Source organism: Halichondria panicea, chromosome 7, assembly GCF_963675165.1.
Source record: "Halichondria panicea chromosome 7, odHalPani1.1, whole genome shotgun sequence".
Lineage (NCBI taxonomy): Eukaryota > Metazoa > Porifera > Demospongiae > Suberitida > Halichondriidae > Halichondria > Halichondria panicea.
The window spans coordinates 2,150,352-2,164,286 of record NC_087383.1 but is presented as its reverse complement, the minus strand read 5'-3'; the positions used below and the strand labels follow the sequence as shown (position 1 = coordinate 2,164,286).

The window sequence follows — 13,935 nt, the reverse complement described above, 5'->3', positions numbered from 1 at the left end:
AGTTACATACATACAGCTAGTGCATGACATGCTCTCCGTGTCAGTAGGAAGCATTGAATTCACTCGTCACCATCTGTACATGTGCTATAATTATATTGACCAATGATAGAGATTAGATGCATAACACAACAAATTAATTAACATTTATTAATTAATTAATAACAACAATAATCATAATATAATTATAACTAAACATTAATTATTAATAATAATCAATTAATTATAAATTAATAATCTAATGGATACACAATTAATAATCAATCAATTAATAAACATAATTAATCTTGGGTAAACAACAATTACCACACATCAATCGATATCTCGGGTCATTAGTCATTCATAGTCCATTCATCAAACACATTAATACGCACATAAATCTCGGGTAGTCCATTTCTCTTCCTCTCTTCGTTAGCGTCCCTGAATACTGTCTCGATACAGGATCTTAGGCGGAGGGGTATCGACAATCGTGTCAGTTCAGAGCAGTGGGTGGTTAGATGTCTGGCAAGCGTCTTCATTCCATCTTCTGTTATTGAGGCATTACGCCTAATGTACAGTGCTTGAATCTTGTTGATCAGTCCAGTTGATAGTTCCTCGATACTCTGATCAGTCAGTTTACAGTTATTCAAGTCCAATCTTCTCAGAGTCTTATTGACTGCAAGTCCAGCAGCAATGTGACGACAGCTAGTCACTGTGTTATCAGACAAATCAAGATATTTGAGGGAATTGTTTGTGTCCAGAAGTTGATAGAGGGCAGCTCCATTGTCGTCTGATATTGTTAGTGAGCATTTGGCCAGGTTCAGGCTCTTTAATGATATGTTAGTGGACAAGGCCTCACAGAGTGTGCTAAGTCCACTGTTGCAAATGACATTATTAGACAAATCCAATTTAGATATTGAACTAGTGTTCTCGATAATCTCAGCGATGTGTATCCCTTCTGTAGGAATATCATTATTAGAGTTGGGACACTTGGAGAGTCCTCGGACCAGAAATTTGCAGCCTTGGTCACCAATAGAGCAATTGCTGAGGCTAAGTGTGAATCCATTACTGCTATTGGAACAAACTGATGCAAAATATCCAACAGAGAGGCAGTCAATAGGATTCATTGTAGTGCGATCAAGATCTAGATTGTGATTAAGAAGATTGGCCACAAACACACACAGTCGCGAGTCTTCAGCTTCGTACAAACAATTGATGAGGGACAACAACAGGATCTTCGGCTCAAAATACTTCTTCTCTTTCTCAGTTTTGACAACCTTTCTGACCAGATCAAAAACAGTGGCTGGAACTGGACACAAGAATCGAGGTAGCTTGCTGAGGATTGGTCTACTTGTACTCAGTTTGGTGATACCAGCATAAAACTGGAAGACTGCACTGAATCGAGGATTCCCAAAGAGCTTCTGGAATACAGAGATTTGTTGTTTGGGAGACATGAGAGAGATGTGGATTGCTGCTAGTAGCTCTTGAATAGACAGGTGGAGAAAGCAGTAGTAAACCAGATGACCATCGCTAATGATACTGGGAACAGTTTGTAATAGTCCAACGTTTGAAATTTCCTTCGTAATGCGAAGAGCGGCCAAATCATTGTCAGTAAATGTTGCTTTGTTTTTTTCGATCCCATGATATGCAAGTTGACACATTTGTACGGTCTCTGTTCTGATTTCCGAGGGCAGTGAGTCTGGGGATGTGATGTCTCCCACTGGAGTGGTCTTCCCCAACTTCTCCTGGAGGTATCTCTTGAGAGAGCTTTGGACAACTGATATGAATATCCCGTGGTTGGATGTGGGGAGTGAGTGGTTATCAGAAAGAAAGCAATTAACGACAATGGAAGCATTGAGGGGGAGGTAGCAGCTACCTTCTACCACTGGGTTCTCTCGAATTCTCTCCAGTAGAGTCTGCACAGCTTGTGAGTCACCTTTCAGACACTCCTTGAAATACTGTTCTAGTTCATGTGGAGTGAACCCCAACACCTCCACCCTGGACGATACACGTGGGTGGAGCTTAGCTGAAGACGACGGGCGAGATGTTACAATTACAGCTGATTCGTGTAGCGGACTTTCTCGTGACATGTCTGGTCGAATTAGTTTGTTGATGATTGAGTCTCTAGGGAGGTCAGAAGGAAGTTCGTCCCATCCGTCCAGCACCCACAGTACACCTTTGCCGTACAGTGACATAATTGCAGTTTCTGTTTCATTAGCCATCGCTTTGTTTGTGCAGGGAAGTAAGTCAGAAATTGTAATAGCTTTTCTAACGAGGGGATCTCTCAGTTTCACGAGGATTGCAATATCGAATTCTTGGAACAGTTTTCCCTCTGCCCACTCCTGACAGATGTGTAGAGCAAGGGTGCTCTTGCCAGAGCCGGGAGCTCCTTCAATCAACACAAAGTTTCGTCTATTTCCAATCTCAGAGAAAATGTTAGTCAAGTTAACTGGAGTTTTTTGAAGTAAAATATCGTCAATTTTTCCTGTGATTGATAGCCTAACAAATTCATCGTCGATTCCTCTCTGTATTTTCTCCTTCTGAATCATGGCCAGTTTGAAGACTTTGTTTGTTGGAACAGGAGGCCATTGTGTGGCTGATGTGGATACTCGTGCTCTGTAGCGACTTTGTAGGTAGTCCCTGTACGAGGACAGCTTGTGGTTCAGCAGGACCCTCTCTCGGGAGGGGGGACACGAGGTGGTGGAGTCTGGGGAAACAAAACAATAGGTGAGTACCATTCCTGGTGATAGTTAATAGAGAATTGTATGTGTAACAATAGCAATTAAGTTGAAAGTCCCTTATTTGGTTGCAATCACTCCCACAACGTATGGTACCACAATGACCACATGCACTCTCACATGACAGACTCACATTTGTCAGACAAGTACTTGCACACTCGAACAGCAACGTCTTCTTTGAGCAGGGAGAGTATGATGAGTAGCAGAGCTTGGAAAGTGGCGTCTTGTCCGTTGGTCAGAATCCAGAATTTCAAAGCCAGCAACATTCCTGCCAGAGTGCCATCTACATATGCTCTAGTCCTCACGTCAGTTTGCTCTCCAGGTGAGAGCTCCAATTTTTCAAGATAGCCTTTGTGAACATTGTCGAAACATGCTGCTAACTCGGGTAGATCTGGTTCCTTTATTGCTGTATTGAGCTGCTCATCAGTCAGTTTCATTTCTGTCTTCAGATCGTCAATTGTGAGCTCTGAAATAGATAGCAAGCACACAAGGTTATAGCAATCACCAATGAGGGTTTTATGCTTTAGCAATCATTGGGTTTATCCTTTATAGGAAACATGACAGTCTTTATACCTTGGTTCTGCTCTTTAGTGGCCATTCCAGCAAATAAATCTGTGCCTTGCAGCTAGCTCTCTCTGAAATATATTGGGTGTGTTGTTGTTTTTGCATGACTTGCAAAAAAAGTGGGTGTATCTCAGATATCTAAGACTGAGATACACCCACTTTTTTGCATTTAATACCACACCCAAAGACATTTGAGACAAAACCTCCAAAAGAACGGCGGCTGATTCATGAGACTAGGTACTGGCATGCGCAAGGAACACGTGGTCAGGCAGTCAGTTCTCTTGCTGATCTATCCTGTAATTCTCTATACGAAGATGACCACTACCTCCTCGAGCACATCCTCAACTGGAACACCGCCGATCAGTTCCACCAACCCGACGACAACTCCGACAACTCTCAACACCATGATTGCCAATTCTGTCCAGGCAGCCCTCGGCGCGGTGTTACCAACGATCATCACCGCAATGGACCAGCGGATTCAGGCAGCAGTCCAACAACACCACCCCACAGCCGTCCCCTCATCAGTCTCACCATCAGTCCCACCCTCAATCCCAACCATCTCTGCTTCCGGCTCGGGTACCCCACGGAGTCCCACCTCAGGCCCTGTTGTCAGCACCGGAACGGCAGGTATGTCAAGTACCTCACTAGCACATGTTCCCCTCGTATCCACTAGTGCCCTCCGTACTCAAACCCGCATGAGCCTCCCCACATTACCGACGATACCAAGCATTATTCCATATACGGTCAATGTAGGCCAGAATGCCATCCCCATTCCCGACAAACTATCTAAAAAATCGGAAAAAGGGGAATTTATCGAACTAGCGGAGTTCTTACCCGACTCGTTCGGGGGTACCTCAACGATACGGGTGAGAAACCCAGAAAAAAGCGCAGCGTTGCCAACATATTACAGTGGGTTGAATGCTTTAACGCATACGTCTCATTTGTCACGCAACGTGACCCCACACGCGTGCATGACCTTTTAGCGTATTCCTCACTAATCGTCCACACGGCCCGGAAATACGCTGGAGACGGGTGGATACAGTATGATAGAAACTTTAGAAAAGCAGCTGCAGCTAACCCAGCCATGAAGTGGGGCGAGATCTATCAAACATTTTATGCTATGGCTTTTGTAAATGCAAAAACCAAAGAGCATTGTTCATTATGCTTTAGCCTAGACCACGCAACGACGGAATGCGATGACTACGAACCTCCCAAAGCACCTACTAACTACCACAAACGACCTATTGCGGCTGTCAACTCGGCAGCCGCAATTGGAACTTTGGCACATGCCCACACCTCCCAAACTGTCCTGTGTCTTGTGTGAGTAGAGTGTGTGTCTGTGATAGTGCCGAGAGTGAACGTGTGTGGGTGTGAGTAGTGAGTGTGAAAAGTGAACATGCATGTATATGTGTGGGTGTGTGGAGGGGGTATGCCATTGGCCAGGAGTGAGTGTGTGAAGTGAACTTGTTTATACAACACATTGACCCTTCCTCCGCACACACGCAGTTTGTGAAGTTTGCCGAGCGAGAGGAAGGGAACACCCCCTACCACAGACAGTACGACTTCCTCATCCACCGCTTTGCCTCTCTTAGCCTCACCAAGAATGTTGACGACACCGATAAATATCACGAGTATGTGTACATGAAATGAGTTTGAGTGGCCACAGGTCGAAGTGTTAGGTGTCATATTTTAACTGTACTGCCCTTAGGGTGCTCTGTCACACGCATAACTTGTGATCACATTGGTTTCATCACCAACTCCACCCCTCCCCACTACACCTCACACAGGACGCGGATGGCTGGGTTGCAAGGACTGAGGGGAGTGATAAAGATCACATGAACAAGATAGTGCCGCCCTTCCTCTTCAATATGCACAGTCACAGTGTCGCCCAGTCAAGGTATACTGTCTAGGAAAGTCACTACAATTTGCTTCAGTTCTACTCCTGGAGCATACACATACTTCAATGAGTAAATGTTGATAGCCTCAGTCTGTATCAAACGTACCTATTGATGGCCTTAGATAATTATACAGTGTGTGCCAATAGTAACCTCCCTCCCACTCTGACAGAGAGTCTGGTGAGATCCAGCCTGTTGTGGAGGAGGGGGACAGTCTGGGGGGGTACTCTCAGGATAGTCTCACTGCAGGAGCTTATCGCTTTTGCCGGACTCTCTCCCATCGATAGTGTCCTCAAGCCAATACTACAGTAAGTCAGTCAATGCCTTGTGTGCGTCGGTGCTACTTGTAGGCAAGGTGGTTTCCCTAATAGGTGTAACTTAAATGGAACTGCATTCAGCAGGAGTTCATTAGGATTCTTAATGAACTCCTGATGTTAGTAAAGTGCTATGACCTATTGTGCAATGTTGTCTCAGCAGGTCTAGTACCATGACAACCATTGTCTCATTTCCTGTGTATATAGTAACACTCCATTGCTCCCCTTGTAGACACTATGACCTAAACAAACTATAGATATCGGACAAGGAATTCACAGCTGGTGTGTACGCCATCGTTGTGGAAGCCATGCAGGTACACGTATATACATGTACTGGTGGCCAAGTGTTCTCACCATAGTGTATAGTGCATCACGCTTGATAAAAATTCTTGTGGAATTCTGACTTGACTGTCCATAACAGACTGTCAACAGTATTTCGTTACTCTCTGCTTTATTCTGTTGTGTAACATTGATAGCTTTCAGGTCCAACATACTCCTTGTTTATTCTTGATCAATTGTTCCCTCCAGTGTAGACATGTATCCCCACGAAGACAGTACCTACATGTGTATTGTACTTTCCACTCACATGTACCCCCTCAGTGTACAGTATCTATCATGTACCCCCCCCCCCACCCACAGCCCCCCAGGGTACATTATCCACTGTACTTGTACCCCTACAGCCCCCCAGGGTACATTATCCACTGTACATGTACCCCCACAGCCCCCCAGTGTACATTATCCAATGCACATGCCCCCCCCCAGTGTGCGTATCTATCATGTGCCCCCCACAGCCCCCAATGAACATTATCCACTTACACGTACCCCTACAGCCCCCCAGTGTACATTATCCACTGTACATGTACCCCCACAGAGACAGGATCGGTACAAGGCCGTCCAGTTGCTGGTGGACCACGTGGATGCCAAGGTGAAGGAGTCCTGGGAGACCAAACAAGGGATCCTCGGCACACTCTAAGTGTGTTGCCGTGGCAGCAGACAGCTCTCTAGGTGAGTCTCCATGGTAAAGTACTTGGATGGTTGCACATACTATTTTTGGGCCATTTTCTAAACAAGGCTATATGCATTTATTCTTCGTACATGTACTTCGATGCTTTCATAGCTGTTATTAAGTTTCTGCATGACTGTACATGTATGTTTTGACACTGGCTTAATCCTTAATCTCTATAATTATGCCTCGGTGCGCATGCGCAAGCGAGGTATACGGTAGTGTGTTTGTGTGTCTGTGTCTGTGTGTGTGTAGGCTGCTACAGCTGCTCAAGGATGAATCAAGTGCAAGTAAGAGTTTTTATAGGCTTCTAGTCATGTTTTCTTGGATTTCAATTCGTGGATTTGCAAAATAATGCTTAGTTTTCGTGTTATGCCTAGTTTTGCTTACTTGAAATGCCATTGCAGCCTTTTCAGAAGAGTCTGTACCAAAACTTGTTCACCGAGTGTTGCTACTGTACTTAGTAGTTAGCTCTGCACTAGAATGCTAGTTATAGCTGCAAGAGTGAGAAGAGAGCTGCAAAGCTCTGCTGACTTGCAGCCATTCATTTTTGACTTGAACTTTTGGCATCGATCGCTTTTAAAAACAATCATGGGCGATCATTACCCACTCTTCGAGTTTCCCTGTGATTCTGGATTCTGCATGCAGCAAAATTAAAAATGTTCATCATGATCAATGTGTGTATAAAAGCTAGCTTTATGTTATGTAGCTTTGGCACCTCTACCGAGGCATCAGCACCCGTGGTGCTTTCATTATACGTAGTGTGGTTTAATTCCACGCTTTAAATCTGCATACATGTATTTACATTACTTAGCTTGTGTCCACTCATGCAGGTCCGTCTGTACTGGATATATTCCCTACACTGGTTCCGCCACCTCCGTATCTCCATAGAAACCGTTTCAGAAGGCCCCTCTGACCTCACGTCCTCTCTAACCTTTCAGCAATCCATCACTATCACTGTGGGGGAGTTTGCAGGAGTCCTTCCCGACTATCATAAGCCAGATATACTGGAGCTCATCAACTCTTATGTACCCGTGGCCTCAAGGGGTCTTAATAGCGGAGCCACCACTGGACTGTCTGTACATCCTCTGGCATCTCAGGACACTCAAAACAGGTGAGAATGATATTATACAGCTTTTGCTTCATTTAGCTGTTTGTGTACATGTATGTGTTAGTTTCCTGTCATAAACACTGTTTGTACATGTACGTGTTCTCTGATTCTGGTGCCTTCGTGAATCCTGTTTATAGCAGTAACCTTTGAGTAGACTATGATATTATGTTATACTTATTGTCCGTACATCAGAATTTATGGCAGTAAACCTCCGAGGACGAGGGTGAAGCTCCGAGGCCAAGGATGGTTTACGTTTGCCATAAATTCAAATATAGTGGACAGTAAGTGTTATATACCCACTTGAATGAAAAGTACTTGTTACCTAAGCTACCTTACCTTGGATACAACTAGCTAACAGTCTCAAAAACTATTGAGGCAAAAAGGTTGTGCGTATAGCTTTTAGCCAGTGCTAAGCTTCTAGCTCTACGCACTAACTTGTCAATGTCCAAGCAGTGAGCCTCACCCATCCTCCAGCCTAGCCTCGATCCCAGGCCTTACACTTTTTCTTGCTGTTGTCACTGTTCATCGATAAATCATAAGAAAGACATAGTGAGGCAGCAAAGAAAGAAATGGGCGTACAGTTAAGAAAAAGTAAGGCCTGGTTCGGGAAATCGCGTGATCCACAAGGATTTTTATGAACGTGGGCGATATGTAGCCCACAATCGTGACGTAAGATATTCTCCCACGCATTCAGAGTTAATTAATTAATAAGAATTGAGACAACCACCAAGCTGTGCCGCAAGTCAGATCAGAGAACCAGCGTGGCCAGCTCTGGTGGCAGTAGCTACCTGCTATATGATAATGATGACTAAGCTATTCTTGATCTATACTAGCATGTAGAAAGCAGTAGACTATAGAAAGACACAAGAAAAGGTGATAGTCTGATAGAATCTGAACATATAACTAGTAGATCATCTAGCTAAGCCTAAGGTTTAGCTAGCTATAGTGCTTGCAAACTTCCAGTTCCAAGTCCATGTCCAGCTTGCTGCAGGCAAAGTTTTATTAGTCATAGATCTCTACGTGGGCAGTCCAACATCTCTAGCTCAGCATGCCCACGCTCATTTTCACCCTTCTACCCTCACACGACTTCCCGATACAGGCTCTCCTTTTTCCTAACTCTACGTCTATTTCTTTCTTTATTCCTCCAATTAATACCGTATTTTATCTTATTGAACGATTGTGATAAAGAACAGAAAAAGGAGAGCCTGTGTAGAGGCTACCTCCAGCCTTCCTGGTGTTTAGTGAGCCCCACCCATCTGTCCTGCCTTTGTCAACAAGTGTCTAGCTTCTTTTTGGCTGTGTAGATCTAGTATAAAATCAGTGCGCCCTCAAGGCAAGGGAGTTTATGAGGAATGTGCTCCAGGCTAGGGCTGGGGTTTATGGTAGTTAAACCCCAGCCAGTTGCTATGATACAGACCCCAAGTGGGGAATATATTATAGAGGATGACCTGCTTGTAATTATGTGACCATGCACAATAGACTGTGTGCATTACTAAGTGTTTATGCTTCCATAATTGTATTCCAGCCCCATGTTGACTACCTCCCTGGTCAAGTGTTTGAGGGCGGTGGCTGACACTTGTCACTCATTAGTGCTGGAGACGGCGTTCCCAGGGCAACTGTTTGCCTCCCTCGTCCAATTGCTCCTCATTCGAGAGCCCAGCACACAGCTGGATGTGGCCCTACTCTGGCATCGTCTCGTAGATCACCATGCCAACAAGGACAAGATTCCTCTCAACACGTGTGTGTGTGTGTGTGTGTGTGTGTGTGTGTGTGTGTGTGTGTGTGTGTGTGTGTGTGTGTGTGTGTGTGTGTGTGTGTGTGTGTGTGTGTGTGTGTGTGTGTGTGTGTGTGTGTGTGTGTGTGTGTGTGTGTGTGTGTGTGTGTGTGTGTGTGTGTGTGTGTGTGTGTGTGTGTGCGTGCGTGCGTGCGTGCGTGCGTGCGTGCGTGCGTGCGTGCGTGCGTGCGTGCGCACATGCTATGTTCAGTGGGCGTACTAGATTTTATTTGTCAGTTATACAGGTCCATTTTGTCTTAGCTTTCACTACATGTATGTATACAATCATGTGCAGTGCTTACAGCTACATGTACGTGTATTTATACCCTCCCCTTGTGCAGTGATTGGGTGAGTCTGGAGGCTGTAGGGCTCTCACTGGGTGTGGTTTTGAAAAGGTTCCTCTCTAAAACAGTCAACTCTCTCTTCACCAATCTCCTGGAACTGGCCAAAGCTATCTGCACTAGCCCTGCTAACACACTCGCTTTCTACCAACTTGTATTTCTCCTGACACTGGAATTCTCTTATCAAGGGCTCTCGGATATACTGGTCTTCCTACACCAGCTGCAAGAGCTTGCTGTGAAGGAGAAAGGCCTTAAGGCACATCACAGAGTGGTGCTACAGTGGCGGGTGTGCTGCATCTAGCGTCCAAGATCAGTCGAAATGAGGTACTCAAGACGACGCACATTGATGGAGTGATTGCTAAGAGGAGGGAGACAGCTCCGAAGGCTATGGTGGGACATTTTTCTAGAGGGGTGAGTGTGTGTGTATGGGGGGGGCAGTCTTCTAAAGGGTGAGCAGGGTGTCATACAGGGGGGAAGGGGGATATCCCCCCCTAGCTCCAATTCCCCCCCCCCTAAAATTTGCATGTAGGTACTAGTTGGGGTCCATAGCTGGCAATTTTACATACTAACAGCAAGAGTTCGTCTATTATGAACTCTCTTGCTAACAGTTTGACCCTTTACCAGTAAATTTGGTAATGATCATCACATGTATTTGCTCTCAATACTAATTACAATGTTGTTTGCATGAGAGTAGATCTTTACCAAATGCATTATTTTGTTTTCCTTTTACCTTCTAGAAGTGCAGTCATCTAGACATGGAGGAGAAGCTGCTCATGATCAAGAGATATCAAATCATGGACCCGGGTGTCATGGCTGAGCTGGAGTGAAAATTGGAACTATGCAGATGTGAGTAGTTTTAAATTAGCATGTATGCAAGCAAGCACACTGTTTCTGTGGTACATGTATATCAGACTAATCTTACAGGTTGCAGTAGATTTGTTGTGTCATATCCGCGAGGTACCGGTTAAGCAGATGTTAAATGTACGTGCCCATTCATATCTCTCACGCTAGAGGTTAGGGGTCACGAGACTGCGATTACGTTTTGGGGGAATACGGAAAGAGGGGCCCCTGTGATTAGCAGTATAAAGAGCCTCATTTAGCCCCTCCCCCCCTAATCGAAACTATAAGTGAGAGGCATGCATTAGCACATCGCAGTTTGCAACACTCGTTATTATTAGTGAGTTTTCATGATTTTAGTCCATTTATCATCTGTTGGTTTAAGTTACCGTAATGCCGGTTTATCATGTTTTCCTGTTCCTTTGCACAGTTTGTACAGTATATACTGTATGATCTATGCTCTGAATAGCCGATCTGATGGTGTACTGTGTGATTACACGTACGTACTATCTCTTTATAATAGTTATTGCAACAACCCTGATAGCAGATGCCTATTTAATACCTAACCTACAGTCCAACTTTAAGCTGACCTTTATATCAAAGTGGGAGAATACCGTTAAATTTCATTGCCAGATTTTCAGTAGTTGACTGTACATGCACGTCACTATTGTATGTCGAGTATTCTCCACCTGGCAGCAACTTATTGATGTTCCCTTGTCAGGTTGAGGAGAAGAGTGAGACCATTCAATGTCTAGAGGATGACCTGCTGAGGGAGCTGGAGGAGAAGCTGCTCGAGAGGTCTCAAATCATGGACCCGGGTGTCATGGCTGAGAATTGGACAGCAACTCAGATGTGAGTTTTTTGCATGTACATGTTTGCACTCGGTGAATACTGTATAATTATGCCTTGAGGCGTAGCCGCACGAGGGATACGCTAAAGCTGACTGTGTTGGTGCATACATGTTATACCTTATTATATCCCGTTGCTACGTTGTTGCCAAGTGCAATATGAAGCATATTGCACTGCTGAAAGTCATATTGCACTGACCGCAAAGTCATATTGCACTGACCGCAAAACGCCCCTCTGGCAATTAGACAGACAATTAAATTAAAATTAAATTAATACGCATGAGAAATAACAAGTTTTAAAGTATGTCCAGCCATGCAGGAATGAATGTTCAGCACTGCTGGAGTTTCTTCTTGCAACCATGCAGGTTTTAAAGTTGTCCAAGATTCATTTTGTTGAAGATTCTGTGTTCCTAGATCGACCTAGTCCTCGACATCGTGATGCATGTCAATTCTGCTTCACCGTAGCACTAGAAGTGGCTCTTTTTGCTGGGGGCATGAGCTGTTTTGCAGCAGTGTAGAAGCGAGCTTTCTTGGCTTGGTTATGAGGCCGAGCGTAGACCAGCAGCTAATACCATGTATTCACTGAGTAGTGGGGTGGGGCTGTTTTGCAGATTTCAGTTGAAACTCCAACAATTTTGTGTCAAGCCATTCGTCGGTCATGCCAATCTTATACGCTGCAGATACTGGCGTCTAGAAGAGAGAAGAGATGGAGCTGTGTCTAGAGTTGTCTCTGTCTTTTTTTGTGCTGTTTATATTGTGTTACTAGGACAGTGTTATGTTGCTATGCCCTCGGGATATAAACTAGTTATAACGCGTGAACTCGGGCTGCATGGCATATATTGCACTCAGCCCTCGGGGCTGGCGCCCTCGTGCTTCAGTGCAATATATTCCATACATCCCTCGTGCCCGTGTTATAACTATAACTTACGTAATATTTACTACAATTTAAACCATAATTTGCTGCTGTCAAGTTGTACTTTTGGACTCTAGCATTTAGCCTCACTATTGTTAACATTTCCTCTCTTTGTTCATGTGAGCCCCACCCAGGGCCTCCATCACTGTATGTTGTGCTCCTGCAGCCATTTTGTACTCACTTTGCTCTCTATCTAAGAATTGTTGGCACAGCAATAGTGAAGTCAATGTGCATGAATGCTTGCTATAGTTTAGCTACAGTATTTCAATTGCATATAGCGGAATAGAACCTGTTTCTAGCCTGTCTAGTATCACTTAGCTAACTATTTGTCTATACCGAGAAAGGGCTCAACAGACTGTGTGTGTGTGTGTGTGTGTATTCCAGCTGTAACTGCTCAACGGTTGCAATGCGACAAAAACTAACAGCTTCTATAGGCTTCTAGCCACGTTTTCTTGGACTTTGTTTCGTGGATTAGCAAACTAAGGCTTCTTTCTTGAGTTATGACTAGTTTGACCCACATTGAAGGCTGTTGCAGTCTCTTCAGAATCTTTCGTAGAATCATCTGTTCGTACAAAATTTCTATTCAACTTATAAGTTAGCCTTGCACTAAAGCGCGAGCTTTTTGTTAGCTAAGAGCCAGAAAAGAGGTTTTATTAGCTATATAGACTATAGTAGCCATTTGTTTTCTTTGCAGACACCCATTATTCTTGTACATGTAGATTTAATGCGCATGCGTGCTCATCCCCACATGTGAGATAATCCAGATCCTGATCTACTTTTTCTTGGGATTCTGGTAAGAAGCCACAAGCACAACAATGATTATAGAATAGATAACAATAGAGTACACAAGTCTGGTAACAATAGATGCATGTAACACCAGTCTTTTCTACTTTTTGCAAATACTACGGTAATTGTATTTAAATATAAGCCTCATGATCCAAATTCTCTATTACTATTCTGTACAGATTGTGCCTTTGACAAAGGTTTGCTCCCGCTGTTTGGCTACAGGTTATATAAATAACATGCTCTATCTTTGAAGATTGATTATTCATCAAGCCATCAGATAGGCTTCTGTTTACATTCAGCTCCTCTCCTATTCTATTTGTAATTCAATTCTGTCAACAGTAATACATTATGTAATTACCTCTTCACCTCTCTAACACTCTCATAGTTTGAGAGAAAGCGAAACATGACGAGAGGCATTAGCACAGCGCAGCTTGCAGCACTCGTTAATACACGTACAGTAGACTCTTGTTAATCCGGCACAGTGAAGCTTGGCCAGAATAGCGAGGTGGTTTAAAATAGCCACGGCTTAAGGGGGGAATGGACCATAAATATATGTTCCACTAATCCTGCCAAAACGTCAGTAGTGTTTACATCATACCCAAGTTTTTACTATCAAAATGTAGCTTTTAGAGTACACTGTTAAGTGTGCTTAACACAAACATATAACTCGTACAGGGGGGGGGGAGTTACAAGGTATGTTTCAAAATGACTGTGTACATTTGTGATTTTTATCTTTGACAGTTGTGGTGTAAAAATAATCTAATTCATAGATAGTACTTGTCTGTGGTTGTGGTGAATTGTGAGGAATTTTAATTTTGTTTCAATTGGGTATCCA

The 13,935-nt window shown here is 44.0% G+C and overlaps 1 protein-coding gene and 2 long non-coding RNA genes across 6 annotated transcripts in view; 2 read left to right on the top strand and 1 right to left on the bottom strand.

The window, feature by feature from the left end:
* The window catches only part of LOC135339200 (uncharacterized), a 130,126-nt gene that overhangs the window by 52,515 nt on the left and 63,676 nt on the right, over positions 1–13,935 (top strand). The gene's annotated exons all lie outside the window — the stretch shown is intronic.
* On the bottom strand, positions 152–2,677 carry LOC135339151 (NACHT, LRR and PYD domains-containing protein 12-like). Its single transcript, XM_064535294.1, has one exon. The coding sequence runs from the start codon at positions 2,523–2,525 to the stop codon at positions 330–332; it is 2,196 nt and encodes a 731-aa protein (XP_064391364.1). The 5' UTR covers positions 2,526–2,677; the 3' UTR covers positions 152–329.
* LOC135339223 (uncharacterized) lies at positions 3,952–6,421 on the top strand. Its single transcript, XR_010395931.1, has 4 exons — positions 3,952–4,909; positions 5,066–5,481; positions 5,720–5,801; positions 6,359–6,421. It is a non-coding gene; the product is annotated as an uncharacterized LOC135339223 (long non-coding RNA).